The 16,342-nt window shown below is 40.9% G+C and overlaps 1 protein-coding gene across 2 annotated transcripts in view; it reads left to right on the top strand.

Moving 5' to 3' along the window:
* elavl4 (ELAV like neuron-specific RNA binding protein 4) overlaps positions 1–16,342 on the top strand; it is an 87,038-nt gene that overhangs the window by 56,961 nt on the left and 13,735 nt on the right. For both annotated transcript variants that reach the window (XM_052072867.1, XM_052072866.1), the window contains exons 6-7: positions 1,612–1,765; positions 14,991–15,216. In XM_052072867.1, coding sequence (XP_051928827.1) covers positions 1,612–1,765; positions 14,991–15,216 — 380 coding nt within the window. The remainder of the gene's footprint in view (positions 1–1,611; positions 1,766–14,990; positions 15,217–16,342) is intronic.

Below are 16,342 nucleotides of genomic sequence, written 5' to 3'. Positions count from 1 at the left end.
TAAAAGGATGAAAAGAAACTGAAACAGGGATATGCACTGTTGGAGAGGCAGCTGCTCAGGGCGTGCCATCTTAAAAAAAAAAAATAATAATTTTGGTCGAGATTTTAGCAAGTTGACATGTTTGATTTGCTTTTGCGGGCCACATAAAATGATGTGGCGGGCCAGATCTGGCCCCTGAGCCTTGAGTTTGACACCTGTGCCTGAGGGGTACAATATTTTACTACAGTTGTAGAATCTATGCAGTGGAACACATCAACTGTGTTGCATATGTAGGTGTGCCTATTTGTTTGTGGTTCCATTGAAACCCTGTTTGGATGTCCAAAAGCTTGAATAGAAACCGTGCAAATGTCAGAAATATTCAAGAGGTATAAGCTGTTGCACTTGTGTATTGGATGTTATTTTTAACAGATAGGATTTTCTTGACAGTAACGCACGGATTCACAACAATAATGAGGTGTCGAACCACTCCAAAAAATATTCGTGTGACGGATCAAAATCTGTTGGTATAAAATGGAAAGCAAGTCGGAATCCAAATACTTTCCCCTTCTTCAAGAGCCGCAGAGGTCGAGGCGAAGCAATTGGGATGCTTAACAAACCGACGTCAGCTAAACTACAATTTCGTGGCATAATGTTCATGAATGGATAATAATGGGACTTGCGGTATGTACTGAGATCTTAAGGCACTGTATTGCTGCAAAACAACGGCCTCAAATTTTTACCGAATGTGTGCTCAACTCTCATGAGAGCACGCTTGGTTGTTGGCGAAGAATAAATCGGGAGTTTTTAAAAACGTTGGCTTTGGGGCCCGTTTTTACTCTCAGAATTGCCATTGTTCTATAATCAAGCATCCAAAAGTTTTTGGTTTTTATTTATTTTTATTTATTTTTTTGTTTAAAATTGTCTCGTGTAATCAGACCTTAAGTGTCAGATGGGAGAGGCAGTGGAGAGGCGGTTATATGTGAATCAAATTTCTATCCGTACTGGTGCAGTTTTTGATGGGCAGGAAAGAGGATTGTTAGCGGGGTCCTCTGTTTTCCAGACCCAGCGACATTGCTTCATACAGCTTAACTGTGAAAGCGTGTCTTCAGAAAAATTCTGAAGGAACTCCTTTTTAAAAGCTTAAAGGATTCTGGTATCTTAGCAATGGGTTAATGATTAAAGTCTCTGTTGAATTGCAGATTGAGAAAGACATCGAAGATCATGGTTCTTTAATATTTTCACTCTGAATAATGCCTCCAATGGATTGAGTCAATTACATTTTGGGTTCAAGTCTTAAGAGTATTAATCCTTTTCCCCCAGACAACTCCAGCTCTCCTTTTAAAAGACATGACGTCCAACTACCTGGGGGGGACAAAGATCCATTCGATTCACCCAGAAAACGACTTCAAGTGTTATCTCATCATTGTTCCGAAGAACTGAATCAGTCGAGATAATCCCAAAGTAACGTGTGTCTCATTTCTCTCCTCCAGCGTTGTCTGAGACACTCGTCCGCTCGCTCAAACGCAACATCCTTGTAGTTATTATGCTTTTATCTCCCCCCCCCCCCACCCTCCCCAAAAAATTGAGGTGGTCTTATTCATTGGTTTACCAGCGAGCTTTTTTTTTTCGCAGGTCTCGTATGCACGACCCAGCTCGGCATCGATCCGTGACGCCAACCTGTATGTGAGCGGCCTGCCCAAGACCATGACCCAGAAAGAGCTGGAGCAGCTCTTCTCGCAGTACGGACGCATCATCACCTCCCGCATCCTTGTCGACCAGGTCACAGGTATCCATGGGGCAGCAGCTACTTTTTAAGCCTCACACAAGCAAACATAAATAATGCAATAATGCAATACGATTCTCTGTCTTTTATCCAAAAACGGAGCATATACGTCCCAATCGGGATTTTACGGCAAATAGTTTCCGACGTCAGATATATGTCAGTCGCTCGGAGGCATGTTAACCCACGAGCTAGCTAATTAGCCGCTAAACCAGCAGTGAGTTGTAGGTATTTAATTGACAGGTGAAGGGCAAGCCGTTCACGTTTTCGGTGCACTCAGTGGACACGCCAACGGCATCCAAAAAATTGCTAGACTTTTAATGATTTTGGAGCTTGATTTCACATATTTGGCAATTTTATTGATTTGTTCAAATTTGGCAAGCAGAGAACATTCTTCTCTGCAGTGTGTCAAATTTCATGAATTGACAGTGCCTTTTATGTTCAATTACACAGACCCAGCTTTCACCCTGGCTAAATACATTTGTGAGTAAATTGACAAAACATCATCATTATTTTATTTTATAAACGTCTTGTTTGGTGGCTAGCTGTGAGCTCTTTCTAAACACTGCCCGTGTGCCAAAACTTTACTTCATTAATCACATTTTTATTCATTACAATAACTAGGTCAAGGCTATTTTAGCACATAGGCATCAAATTTCATGACTGACCAAGATGTTTTTTTAAATCTGCAAATAAAACCGTACTGAGCTGCAAAGATGATCTGGGCAAAAGTGTGTTCACATGAGAGGCCACAAGCTGTCGAACATACATGCTCAATTACACAATTACACTTCATCCTAAACATTGAATCACATCGTGTTTCAGACGCAGCCCTCCAGCATCTCTTAGATCCATTTCACAGCGCGTGTGCGTTTATATATTTGTGAGTGTGCATTTAGGTGTGAGGGCGTGCATGTGTGTGTGTGTGTGTGTGCCTACAGGCTTCAACCTGCTTCACATCTTATGTGCAATGTGTACTGATGAAGCAGAATAAATCACCGCTGGCAGTGAAGTGCTGGACCGCCTGTAGACGGCGGGGTGCGGCGATAGGATTATAGGAGAGGGGAAAGGAAAACAAAGGCGATGTGTGGTGGGGGTGCCGACGAGGAGAAAATAGAAGCGCATCGGGTACATAAGTGTGAAGGAGAGGAAATGAGATGAGGGAAGGAGCAAAGGGCAGCTGCAAAAAGACAATTTCTATACTCATCAGCACACACTTGAGAAAGGAGAGTGCATCACCGACTTAACAAACGGTCATGTCGTATAACCGCGCAACCGAGAGAGTCCCCTGGGATTCCTTGCAGAGCGGCACACGCCACGACGCATAGCGAGGCCACAGAAAACACATCTGTTCACACCCACATGCATGTTCATCAACCATTTTTAGCAGCTCAGCTCAGGCCACATAGTATGAATAAAACAAACCTGAGGCTGGTCACGCCAAGGCAACGTTCTTTATGCATTCACCGCAGCCTGGGTTACTTCTGACTCAATAATTCATTGTGTTGCCATTCTTGACTAGCAAGCGGTCACTTCTGTGAAGAAATCCCCAAATAATGGACTGAAGCAGTAAAAAGAGACTTTTTAAGCAACTTATCAGCAAGGTTATTGTAGCTTATGAAACTAACGAAAAAAACATTTTCATTCCCTTAATCAAATAAAAACAAGAGTGCTTTCAAAAAAGCAAACTGAAATTCCATTTTACATTCATGAAACTAACTATAATTGTGGTGAAAATGTGCTTCGTTTTCATGCTTTGAAGGATTCATTTTAAATGTGATTGTTTTGCCATGACTGTACGGCTATACAGAAAAAAGAAGGTCCAGCTGTAGTTTAGCTTTTTACAAAGTACTTTTTAAAAAATCTTGCAAACACAACTTTAATTAGAACTTGAGTTAAGAATATTTTCTGTGTTGCTTATTTGTTCTACATGTCTTTTATTTAACCCTATAAATGTGAACCAAGCTTTACAACCACCTACTGACTTTGGATAAGGATGACAGTACTACTAATTCACTCTTCTGTCTAGGGCTGAAGAAAAGGTAACAAAATTTGTCCTAAGTCCAAAACTAGGTCAACGTCATCAATCATGTGAATTGTAGATTGGTGTCATGTGAGCACTAGCCATTAATGCTGCCGTGACTACCACTGAGACACACACACACCAGGGATGTACCTGAAGGTGTCCCCAGAAGGTTAAGGATCAGCAGGAGAAATGTTAATGATTAATTAGACGGAAGGAGATAGTGGTGATTAAAAACATGGAGGATTTAAGAGGGTCCCCAAGAGTAATGCTGCAGTACCATTTCCTCACACAGGCACACACAAAGCCATCAAGAGAGTAATGTTCTGCAAATTAAAACTCTCTTGTGACTGACAAAATATAAAAACCGATTAGCATAAAGCACAAACACACAAAGAGAGGATTCCCTTATTGTCCTTTCGATTGCCATGCATTGTCAGTCCAGTTTTCCCAGGTGTTGTGATGCACACTTTGCTAAATAAAATGTAAATTGGTCACACAGGTGGAAATGTGCAAACTGGCTAAGTGTGTTGCTAGTGTATGATTATCAAGGCATTTTGTGTTGTCACTGTTCACTTTGAGAAAACAGAGGGAGAACCATGGTTAAAGTTCAGACAGGCAGTCCATAGGGAAGGAAGAAAGCTACGGGTTTGCTGGAGGCATAGAGATGGCTGACGTCCACATAGCAGTGAAAATGGATGATGACCCAATGGAAAATATTGCACAATCGTGGAATCCATTTAATGAAGAGAAGTAGTTCCGGGACAGAGCCCTGCGCGACACCAGTGGAAAATGGGAGAAATCTTGGGAAATATTTTATTGTGAATGGAAATGTAATATGGGATTTTTGGTCATGCACAGACGAAGAAGTAACGCTAATATCAATACATGGGCTACTCACTGAGCACGAGTAGGACAGATAGTACTGTTCTTTCTCTATCAACAGAAGTGTGAGCACAATACATACACATCTCAGGTAGCTGGAAGTAAACACGTCAAATTTGCCCAATTTTCCAGTGACTTTTTCCAAACCCAGTATTTCGCTGTCTCTGTCTCAATCCACAGTAGTAGTATAAGACAAATTCCCCCTCGGGCCCCTCCTGCCTTCGCTCTGAGCCACCAGGGAAAGGCCTCTCAGCTGGGACCTTGTGACAGCTTTGGATCAATACGGGACTCGATGTAAACAGAGGTCAATGCTTACTTATCAGTGATCGCAAATACATTAGATCCATCATCTGTTCCCCTTCAAATGTCGATGCGGAACTAAAGTGCTGATCACTGTGGGATGCTGGGTCGTGCTGCTAAATATCTCCATGGTAACAACTTGCAAACATAACACGACTCGAGATGATGGTGATTGCCTGTGTGCCTACCGACGAGTGCATTTTGCATGCTGAATGAATAATTAGCTGGTATTCAGCTCAACTTGGATGGATGGGAGCATTGTTCCTGATCAAAAAAGCAATACATTCTGATTTAGATAATGCCGCTACTGCTGGTTAAGTCTTTTTAACCGCCCAAATCAAGCAAAGCAACTGCAGCACAACGTGCAAGGACTACAAAACATCTATTCAGCCCTTTCCAGCTCGGACTGTGCAATTATTCAGATGAAAGTATCTCTCTGGCATATATTTAAATAACTACTTATTGAAACAAATGTTTCTTGGTAATTATTCAGTGAAGTAATTACAAGAAAAACTGAAAAAGCCTCCTGGTACAATGGCTTCAGCCTCGACTTGCCTTTAGTTGGTTTTCTATTATCTTAGGAAAGCATATAACTCCTGTGGTGGAACGCTCATGCAAGCAGACAGATGGTAGAAGCTTTGCTCTGACAGAGGCTAAAGCACAGGGCACCTCCACTCTTCAAAGTCTGTGCTTCTCTTCACTGGCTACTTTTTCAAATGCCATCTGTAGCTCGGCACTCTTATGTTACTTTTAAACAAGGACATTGCTTCCGCCCCTCCCTGCCCACCCCCACCTCACTCGGTCTAATTAAAGAACCGCAAGAGGAATGTTTCTTTTTGCATCTGCCATACCATAACTCCTTTGGAACAGCTCACCCAATCTTTTGATTTAGTTGGCACATTATGCAACCATTTTAATGTGCTCGCTATATGCATCTAAAAGGAACAGGCATTGGAAAAAAATTCTAAGGCCTCTCAATTGGAACATTAAAGCGGTGAACATAAATTTTTCCATGACCACATTCTAAATAATCTTTACCGACGTCCGAATAAAACAAACTAAAAGTTTTTTTGTTGTGTAAGAGAAGAAAATAGTGTTCCGGTGGGGGGAAAAAAATCAAAGATGGTCCATCCATTCATTCGTGGTCACGAGAGTGCTGGAGCCTATCCCAGCTGTCTTCGGACAGGAGGCGGGGTACACCCTCAACTGGTTACCAGCCAATCGCAGGACACACAGAGACGAACAAACATTCGTGCTCACAATCCCACCCAGGGACAATTTAGAGTCTTCATTCAATCTAGCACATATTTTTGGTCATGTGGGACAAAACTGGTGTACCTGGAGAAAATTCAGACAAGCACAGGCAAAGCATGCAAACTCCACACAGGAAGGCCAGACAGCAGAACCTCTTAACTGTGAGGTGGATGTGTGCTAACTAGTTAGACACTGTCCTGCCCAAAGAAAATACACTAAAACCTAAAAATTTTGAAATCGTTTTTAACGTTTTTTTTCTGCTTCCACTCAATCGACATTGTGTTTTGCCTTGGCCTCCCGGGATCAGTCGAATACAGACCTATATACACATGGAGACAGTCACTACGTGTCAGGGAGCTGCAGTAATTGAAGTACATTTTCACAGAAGATGGAGATTATACACCTCTGAGTATTTTTATATAATCTGTCTACATGTCTCGCTCCACTGTTCAAAGATCCGTTGCTTCAAGGGATTAATTTAGCTTGGAAAATCAAATTTTAAAAACTGTAACATACACCTCTATATTGATTTATTGTACTTTACTGGAGAATACACATTCATATAGGCCGCTAATCATGAACATGACGTTTATTATGAGCATGTCATCTTGATGGTCTGCTGATCATTTTAAACACAGCTATTTGTACCAGCAAATTATTGCTAGCATTTGTTGACGATCGAAGATCCATGTTTCTAGAAAAGGAACAGAAGGACAAGGAGGATATCTTTATTGAGACTTATTTAGTTGCTGCTAAACGATACAGCATCACCCTTTCAGGATCAACACAAGAAGCATTTGCGCACACATCATCAGCATGTGACGCTTGGATACAGGTTATCCCATCACATGTTCAAAAATATTTGAGTCGTTTTTGAAGTGTTTGACAGCTCACCATGTTTTCAAATTCATTGCAACAAAAATATGAACGTTTAATTTCTTTTCAAAGTTTTTTTTTTTAACTATGGGTACACATAAGTGATGTGAACTGAAAATATTAAAAGCACACCAGCTTCAAGTGGGTCACTGCACATTTGTGTACCAAGCATTTTGTATTTTCTTTGTGTGTGTTTGTGTGTGTGTGTGTGTGTGTGTGTGTGTGTGTGTGTGTGTGTGTGTGTGTGTGTGTGTGTGTGTGTGTGTGTGTGTGTGGAGCACAGAGGTAGAAGTCTCTCGGGTAGTGTTGTGTCACCGTCATCCGCAAAACAAACACATCTTTTGAGTGAACATGCTGAAAGGAACTGATTTGTTCCTTTTTCAGTTCAGTTCAGCCCAGCTTCGAGCATGCGTCGAATGAGAAATTATACCGGCAAGCGGCCAAACGTGTGGGGCTGAACACAGTGAGGCGAGCGACCGTCCATCAACATTTGACTTTAATTGAGACCTGTCCGTGGTGCAAAAAGGATTGGGGCCCGTTTCCTCATAGAACTATACCAAACTACTGAAAAAAAAAAAAGTTGTATTTTAACTTTAAAAAGGCTGTGATCAAGGACCGGTCAATGATTTTGGACGAGCCGGATGTGCGCTCGCACTTTGTTTGTTAGCATGAAGCTAAACGGACTTCAGAAAAGGCTTAGCTATCTGGTTGTTTCAACTCTACAAGATAAAATTGTTTAGTTCGACAATAAACCTCACCTGGGAATGGCAATAAACAGCACAAAGTTGTTTTTGAAAATATTAATTAAATAAATTGAGGGGACGCGCATCTTCGCATAAACTCACACGAATGACTGAGCATATGGAAAAACACGTGTCCCTCATGTTATTTAAAAGCCTCATGTTTATCTGTGGCTTTTACCTCCCATTTTCTCTGCTGCCGTTTCGGTAGAAAAACGTTATAGTTTCAAAGTAACAAAATTTGGGAGACTGCAACATAAATTAAATGCTTCATCAGATAAATCGGTTCTGCATACCGGCAAAATTGGTTTAGAAAAAAAAAAGAATAAAAACCTCAATGGAGCGTTGCCATCTATTGTTTGTATGCACCAGTGTGTGTGCATGTGATCGGTCACTGTTTTTTTTCCAAAATGTTTCAATCAGAGATGCAAAATTAATACTTTGTGCTGGTTTTTGTGCTAAATACAAATGGCATTTCAATAGAGATTACCGGTATTACAGCTCAGAAACCTGCTGTGCTCACAAAAAAAAAGTTGACATTTAAAAAAAAAAATCTGCATCAAAAATATGTTTTGGGATGTGTGAAGCTATCTCTGATAAAAATTTGCTGTAGACCAGCGTTATTCTGGGTTTTAGAGAGAGAGAGAGAGAGAGAGAGAGGAGATTTGTTTGGGTCACAGCCAGCAGAAATAGTACAGTGTCCTTTTATCATCATCCTTTTAATGTCACCTCCCAACGTTCTCCATCACCTTCTCTCCTTTTGCCATTTCCCTCCATATAGCTCGTTTCCCTCCTGGTTCTCTCCCCCCCACCCCGCCTCGCCCATCTCCACCTCAAACCCTGGCTTCTGTCCTCCAACCTTCCTCCTTCTGTTTCTCCCTCCCCAGATTGAGCTAGCGTGTTATTAGTAAGGCAGGCAATGCGCCTGTCAGTGTGTGTTAGAGAGAGATAAGCACAGGTAGCGGGAGTTACATAAGCCTCTGCTGATTACCGTGGAGGAGAGGTAGAGTTAAAAAAAAAAAGGAAAATGGAGGGTGAGAAGAAGCGAGAGCGCGGTAAGAAAGAGACAGATTGCAGTAGCTAAAGTAAGTACATTGTGCTCTAATGTTGGCTCTATGGCTGTCAGGTGGGTGATAAGTAGCCATGGCTTCTGGGGCTAGTTGAAAGGACGGTCATTAGGGTGGACACCAGAGACTCGCTGCTCATTTTATTCATTCTCCATTGTATCTCTGTGGTAGTGTTTAAACATTTCGGCACGGCAAGGTCTATCAAAATTAATATTGATTTTTAAAAATCTGTTTGTGAAAACAACTCAATATATTTTTGGTGTGGATAACTTGGGTCTAAAGCATACCGACTTCTGGTTATTCCGGGGGGTTTTTTTGTTTGTTTGTTTGTTTGTTTTTTTAAATAGATAGGAATTAGGTGTGAGAATTTAGTTGAAGGTAGTATTTCTATCCAGTCGTCCTTTGAGTACCAAATATCCCGACTTGCGAGTTTTTTCCCGATACGAGCCGTCGTTCAGTTGCTTTCTGCTTTGACATTCAAGCAAAAATTTGAGTTTATGAGTGCAGTATGGTGGCTGTGAGCTCAACTCACTTCACAACAAGCAGCCGTTTGCCAGATAGTGAGCAGTTCTGCATGTTGACTTACTGTCAACCTAAATATAAACAAAGAGAATGGCAAATTCTGTATGTTCAACAAAATCAACTTTTGCCTGAATATAGTCTGCTTAGCTTAACGCAAACAAACAATGTAAAATGCCATCGACAATCAAACAAATAGTATTGTTTTTGCATGTGCCATCATGACTGATGAAGAAATAGGTACCTGAACACAAATGGTGGTGCAACACATACGGTATAGACAGAAATTATAACTACTCACGGGAATATATTTATCCTTTTTAAAAATTGAATAATATTGCTGCGGCTGATTGAATCACTTGACATGCGATACGAATGTTTTGAGCTACGACCGTGGTGAACAAATTAATGAACCTCAGATCTCAAGTCACCGCTTTATTTATATTTAAAGTCCACCTTGTTCCTGCAAAATGAGTACTGCAGTACAAAAACTACAAATGTAAATAATTTTCGTACAAAATCCTCCTAAAATCTCATGAAAACAGGTCAAGACTGGTAACTTTGGGAAATTGTCTGTGCCAACAGATTTTTTTTAAATAAATAAATAAGATGTCACTTCATGCACAGCATGCATCAGCAGGACATAACAAAATCACTCATCTGGCCTTATGCTGAGAAAATGTAAAGGCAAAAATCTAGAACACCCGCATGTCCTAGATTCTATTCTGAATATTCAAGACACAATATACTGTATATCATGGCTTCCTCTGAGCGCACATCATGGATTATATTCATTATCGAGCATTTTCCCTTTTTATGTGGTGGGGTTTGTGAGTGCGCACGGTATCTAGGAGAGGAGGAACCAAAGATAAATGCTCAAGATCAGGTATGGACATCTTTGGGAGCTTCCAGTGGCATTAGTACACATGTTTTCCCACAAAGTCACTTTGACCTGCTCCCCAGTGACATTTAATGTAGTACAGCAGGAAGGTTTCACGACACAACCTGGAGGTGAACTTGATGCTGCTGTGCCCAAGCCAAAAACATTTCGATTATAGTATATACAAATATCAAAATGTTGATGATTAGGTAAGTGACAATATTCGGATAAGTTTTATGACACAAATTATTGTGATCTTTGCTATGGCAAACGATACGTGGTAAAATTAGTTCTCTCGCAGTCTTTCAAATATGTTCAATGGATTTTAAATGAAGACAATGAAAGTATAAACAGTACAACTTTGAATATTTTTAAATGAAAAAATCATGGGTCTTTTCCTCTCCAGCTACGATAAAAATAAAATCAAGACCTCGAGAAAGTTCCAAGGAAATAGGAAATTGTTTTTTTACTTTTTTTCCGTTTCAGCAACAAAAAAAAAATGTTTTTTTTTAATGAGGAAAAATAGCATGCTGTAATATTATACTTTAGAAATAATCTATACAGCTGTGAGATGTGACAGCTGTTAAATAGAAACCAAAATAGTTTTGGGGTTTTTTTTTTCTCATATTATCTCCTTCAATGCACATTGTACTACTCATTCTGGTGCATGCGATTTGGCCACCTGCACCATTACGGACATCCAGATATACTCAGCTCCTCGCTTCGCTTCTCTGTGCGTAAGTAATATTAGCCGTTCCTCACATAGGATAAAGAATATGATGCGTTTCTGCATCATTTGGGGTCTGTTGCTTAAAGGGTAACAACACTTCCACATTGATGCTAATTGTTCCTGTTCTTTTGAAGTTTCCTCTTGTATACTTACATCAAGGTAGCGGAGGTCATACGGTTATTATTAAAATCATGTACATGTACAAAACATGTCGGTCTCTCAGTTTTATGTTTACTTTGACGGTGACCAACAGCTGAGAGCGATATTTAACAGCTTGAAGTCTCTTTATAAAGAATATTGATATGATATCTGCCAGCATAGAACGCCCGCATCTTAAATTTGCGCTAGCAAGATATAGTAAAAAAAAAAAAAAAAATTTAAATTGGCTAATCGACAGCTTGTTTTTCGAAAAATGCGTAAACCAGATCAGGCATCTTAATGTACCACTGTTGTCACTCTTACAATTGGTGATTGATATCCCTGCATTTATTGCCATCTCTTATTTCTATTCATCCAGATTAGCCATTGTGTTAGTAAATACACATTTTAAACAGTGTTTCTATGCTGTCACACAGACCTGCTGGAAGACCAGAGAGGGAGAAAAGCAACATTTACTATGGGACTTTTTTGGGAGGTTGACCCACACTACAGCACTCCACCAACCACCAATAAGTAAATAAATACACTTGGAAGTTTTCGTTTTAGTTCCTGTTGACAAACTGACTTAAGAACATAACATAATTGTCAGTGGCCATGAAGGAAAAATGTTGATCTGCCCTGTTTGAATCCCGATTGCATTTTTATTTTTCTGCTTGCGACAAGTCAATTAAAATGTGCCGCTTGTGTGCTGGAAGAAAAGTAAGTAAAGAAGAGGAAAAACTGAGAAATCATCAGGGGACATGGAAGTGGAGCTGGGGGATGGAATGACTGAATGGAGGTCAATACAATCAACCGGTAGCTCAGGAAGATGTAAATTTTCCAAACTTTGTCTGAGGCGAGTGAGTAGACACATACCAGCTAATTGGTGAAGGTTTTTTTTTCAACCAACACCGTTTTAAAACTAAAATGTGTTTTCATAGCAGGGCGAAGTTTCTAATAAGAACTCTTAATTGGGTCATGCTTTAGCTTAAGCAATGCTGCTCGTTTCTGATGTGGAAAAAGTCTACCTAGACGACTTATTATTATTAAATTATTTGTAAGCATGTAGGTCACATCAACATAAGCGCTTTTTTGAATATATTCAAATATATTTTGTGGGGTTAGTCATTCTGTTTACTTGCCTGACTTGTTCGGCTATGTGGATTCACTTCCCACCAAGTGATAGTCTGCCTCTAAATGTGCACTGTGATAGGCTGCTGACTAGTCTAGGGTGTCGTCGGCCTTTCACCGCAAGTCAGCTGGGAGAGGCTGTAGCTCTTTGTGGAAAATGGATTGCTGGATAGATTTTGCGGGGGTTTTACATCCACACTATTTGGAAAGCCCAGACCAGGTGGAAGGAACCATTTGCTTGACTCATTTGTACAACACCAAATAGTGTGCGGTGATACCTATTTTTGAGGACCGGATTTGTGCATGTTTATGAACGCGTGTGTTTGTGATTATTGGGGAGTCACAGTCACTCCATTTTACTTTCGGCTGAAACACATGATTGCCCTTTGATTTGATTTGCAGCTGGTTAAAGTGAATTCACGGTCATGGGTATTGTGCCACCTGTTGCGACAGCATATTGTTGACAGCCTCTAAATGTGTTTTCATTTCATTTTGTGATGACGGATTATTTGTTTTTAAATGCATCCCATTGTATTACATACCCTTTTAAATAACACAAAACGGTCTCAATAGTTAAGTATTTTCCGATTTGTTTATTCTCTTGATTATTCTAATCAATTGATTGATTTAATCGGATAAAATTGTATTTTGCATTGATATGTATGACGGAACAATTTTTCCCAAGGTCACCATTTTTTGTTTATTTGGTATTGCTTGTGATTAAAAATAAAAATAATTCAACAACCATAAAGCCACATCACATGAGAGCGATTGATGTTGTAATCAGCAACCATTTTAAAACTGATTCAATGACTGAATGGCTCGGCCATTCTTTTCCAAAGTAAAATCACATGTTTGCAAATGTCTTATTTTGATTCAACACAAAATATAATCATTCTGCTCTCATGGAGGACAACAGAAGGGGTCTCCAAGTCCACCGCTCGGGAACTAACCTTTTTTAGATGTTTACCTAGCGCCAACAATCCTGATTCAGATGAAGAGGCTGAAACCAGAGTATTTTGGACAATTTTACGAACAGTGGCTCTAAACGATTACTCAATAAATTAAATGGTTCTTGATTACCGGTAATTTCATCATCAATTAGTAGTCATGTCATTTCCAACTGTTATCCACCTTCTTCAAAATACTCACAAAAAACAACATTTCACCTAAAATGAACTCCTATCCTAAGTTAACATCCATTTCTTCAGCATCAAGCTATGTGATGCTTTTAAAAGAATTCCTTTTTGAGTAAAGCTTGCCTGGAAAGTAAATAACCTTGTAGTGGCCGTGTCCTGGAGAGAGGCAGACAAGAAAAGGCCAAGCGAGGTGTTCGGGGTGCGTCCGTGGATGAGAATTCCGGGGAGCGAGCAGTGTGAGATAAAGCCAAGACAAACTAAAATATTGAAGAAAGAGAGAGAAACAGAGAGAGAGGGGTGGCTTGTCCAAAAATGTGCAACAACAATAAGGTATGCCTTTTGTGTGTGAGAAAGAGAGATTGCACACAGCGATGCTCAAAAGCAACCCCCCCCCCCCCCCCGCGCCGCCCTTCTACCTCACAACCTTGCCTTTATGCGCTCGCCGTCACACAGACATGCCTGTGTGCAGTGCACACACACTCTTATGTAAATAGTCTCCTTGGCATCGTGTTGCTGTCACTGAGCCAGCACCCTTTGGGCCATTGAGACAGCCTCATTAAAACAAGGCGCAGCATCCATTAACAGATAGCAATGCATCTAAACACACACACACGAATTCCAACAAATGTATACTGTATGCACTCATTCACTCATTGGACAAGTCGTTAGGTACACAAACTAATGAGATCAGAGATTACAGTATAATGCTTGGTTTTGATTGAGATTATCAGAGAAGTGTTAAGATATTGGTGAGCGTTATGATCTGTATGAGCTGTTTGTCGTAGTTGTAAAGCACCGACATTTACAGAAACAAGAATAAACACAGGGTGAATACTTTTGATTGTGTCAATCAAAGGGGAGCGTTAGTCGCTTTGTAAAGTCCGATTTGTTGATGCCATTGTTGTGTGTTAGATCTAATTAGTACCTAATGAATTAGTCATTTTGTATACACTTCCACAGGCGCAAACAAAAGACCGCCCAGTTACAGTGGCTCTAAATATTTTATATAACAGAACAAATCGCCAAGGAAGGAAGTCAAATGTCACAACAATGTTTGAAGATTCTCTTTGTGTGCGGGTGTGCGTGCGTGCACGGGCACGTGCGGCCGGTTTACTGAAGTAAAGCCTGAAGCCATATTTGAGCCTGGAACACACTCTCCGTCGACACGATGACTGTTTTTTTTTTCTTTGCGGAGATATTGTGTGTGCTTGTTGCCACCATAATCTGTGACAATATGTGGATCCTGTGTGCAGTATCTCAGGTTGAAGAGGCACGCATTCAGACAGTCAATAAAAAGTATGATGTTGTTATTTTTCTCCTTGCAGTCTCTTCCCATTATGTAAGCATCGGCATACTGTATGTAAATCACAAGATACAATCGAATATATCAATGATTCATAACAAATAGCTTTTCATATCCTCTCGCGATGATGTTTTTCTGTTCAAGTATACAGTCGGCCTGGCCGAATAGAATGTGATGTATCCACTACGTGCAAACCTTGTGAAGTAAAAGGGGCCCTTGTTTGTTTGTGATCTGCTGGCCCCACAGGCGGCTCCCGGGGTGTGGGCTTCATCCGCTTTGATAAGAGGATAGAGGCTGAGGAGGCCATCAAAGGCCTCAACGGACAGAAGCCATCGGGCGCGGCTGAGCCCATCACGGTCAAGTTCGCCAACAACCCCAGCCAGAAGACCAGCCAGGCCCTCCTGTCGCAACTCTACCAGTCCCCCAACCGCCGATATCCCGGGCCCCTCCACCACCAGGCTCAGAGGTTCAGGTGAGTACCTGGGCTTGGACATGGAGGACTTGTAAGGGGGGTCGGTGGGGGGGGGTCGGTGGGGGGGGGGGGCAGCTAAGAATGGCAGTTTCATGGGTCACTTTCAGGGGGGGTTGGTATCATTTAGGTATTTTAGGTGCGGAATTCACAAATTTTTTGGGCTTTGAATCACTTGTCTCTATTAACCCTTTCAGGGACAGCAGTTACTACTGTGGACAGCTTATCAGGTCATCAGGATACATGAAAGGGTGCATGAAAGGGTTGAATATCGGGCGGCTTTCACGTCAGTAGTTCAATTTCACTGCTCCCAAGGTGTTTATTTGTAAACTTGACCCATTGTGTGTGTGTTTTGTTTTGTTTTGTTTTTTTTTTGCGGTCCAAGTTGTTCATGTCAAATGATTACAATGCTAAACGAAAACACACAAAACTCAACTCAACTTGAATGTATTTATAGAGCACTTTCAAACAGCCATCGGTGCACACAAAGTGCTGTACATGGAGCAACTAACATACATCAGTAAAGCAAAACAACAAATCAGTATCAAAGACGGTAAAGAGCACAGTAGAACTAAGATCATAAATCACAAAACTAAGAGGCATATTAAAAACTATTCATAACAACGAGTACAGTGTCGTTTGCCCATCCAGTTGGGAACCATCAGGTTCGTGTGTTAAGATGGAAAGTACTGAAACTGAGCATACAGCATCATCATGCTTTGCTTGTCATCATCCTCCAGAAAGGAGGACGGAGTTCGGTAGATAGTTTATCAGTGAACCGAGCTACCATGCGCTGTCTTCTCAGCATAATCATAACATTCCGTATAAGGGGTTGAACCGACAAGTTGACTTATTGGCTTTCCCCACTCCGTAATGACAGTTCCAGCTTCAAGTCGACTAATTGCCAATTTTGTATTTTGGTATGAACAACACAGACCCCTTTGCTGAAAGCAACAGGTGGTGAGTCCACACAGCAAACACGCAGGAGTGCCTCAAGCTTGGATCCATTTCACTACAAATTTGCACTTGCAAAATCCGCAGGTCGAAACTCAGATAAAATATGTTTTGCACACTCAACTGATAATGCACCCATGAATGCCTGCTGATGAACAGCCCCTTCACATCAGTT

The sequence above is a fragment of the Hippocampus zosterae genome, chromosome 8, assembly GCF_025434085.1.
Source record: "Hippocampus zosterae strain Florida chromosome 8, ASM2543408v3, whole genome shotgun sequence".
NCBI classification, from domain to species: Eukaryota; Metazoa; Chordata; class Actinopteri; order Syngnathiformes; family Syngnathidae; genus Hippocampus; species Hippocampus zosterae.
Note: the sequence above shows the minus strand (reverse complement) of the source record. Positions and strands in the feature narration are given on the sequence as shown.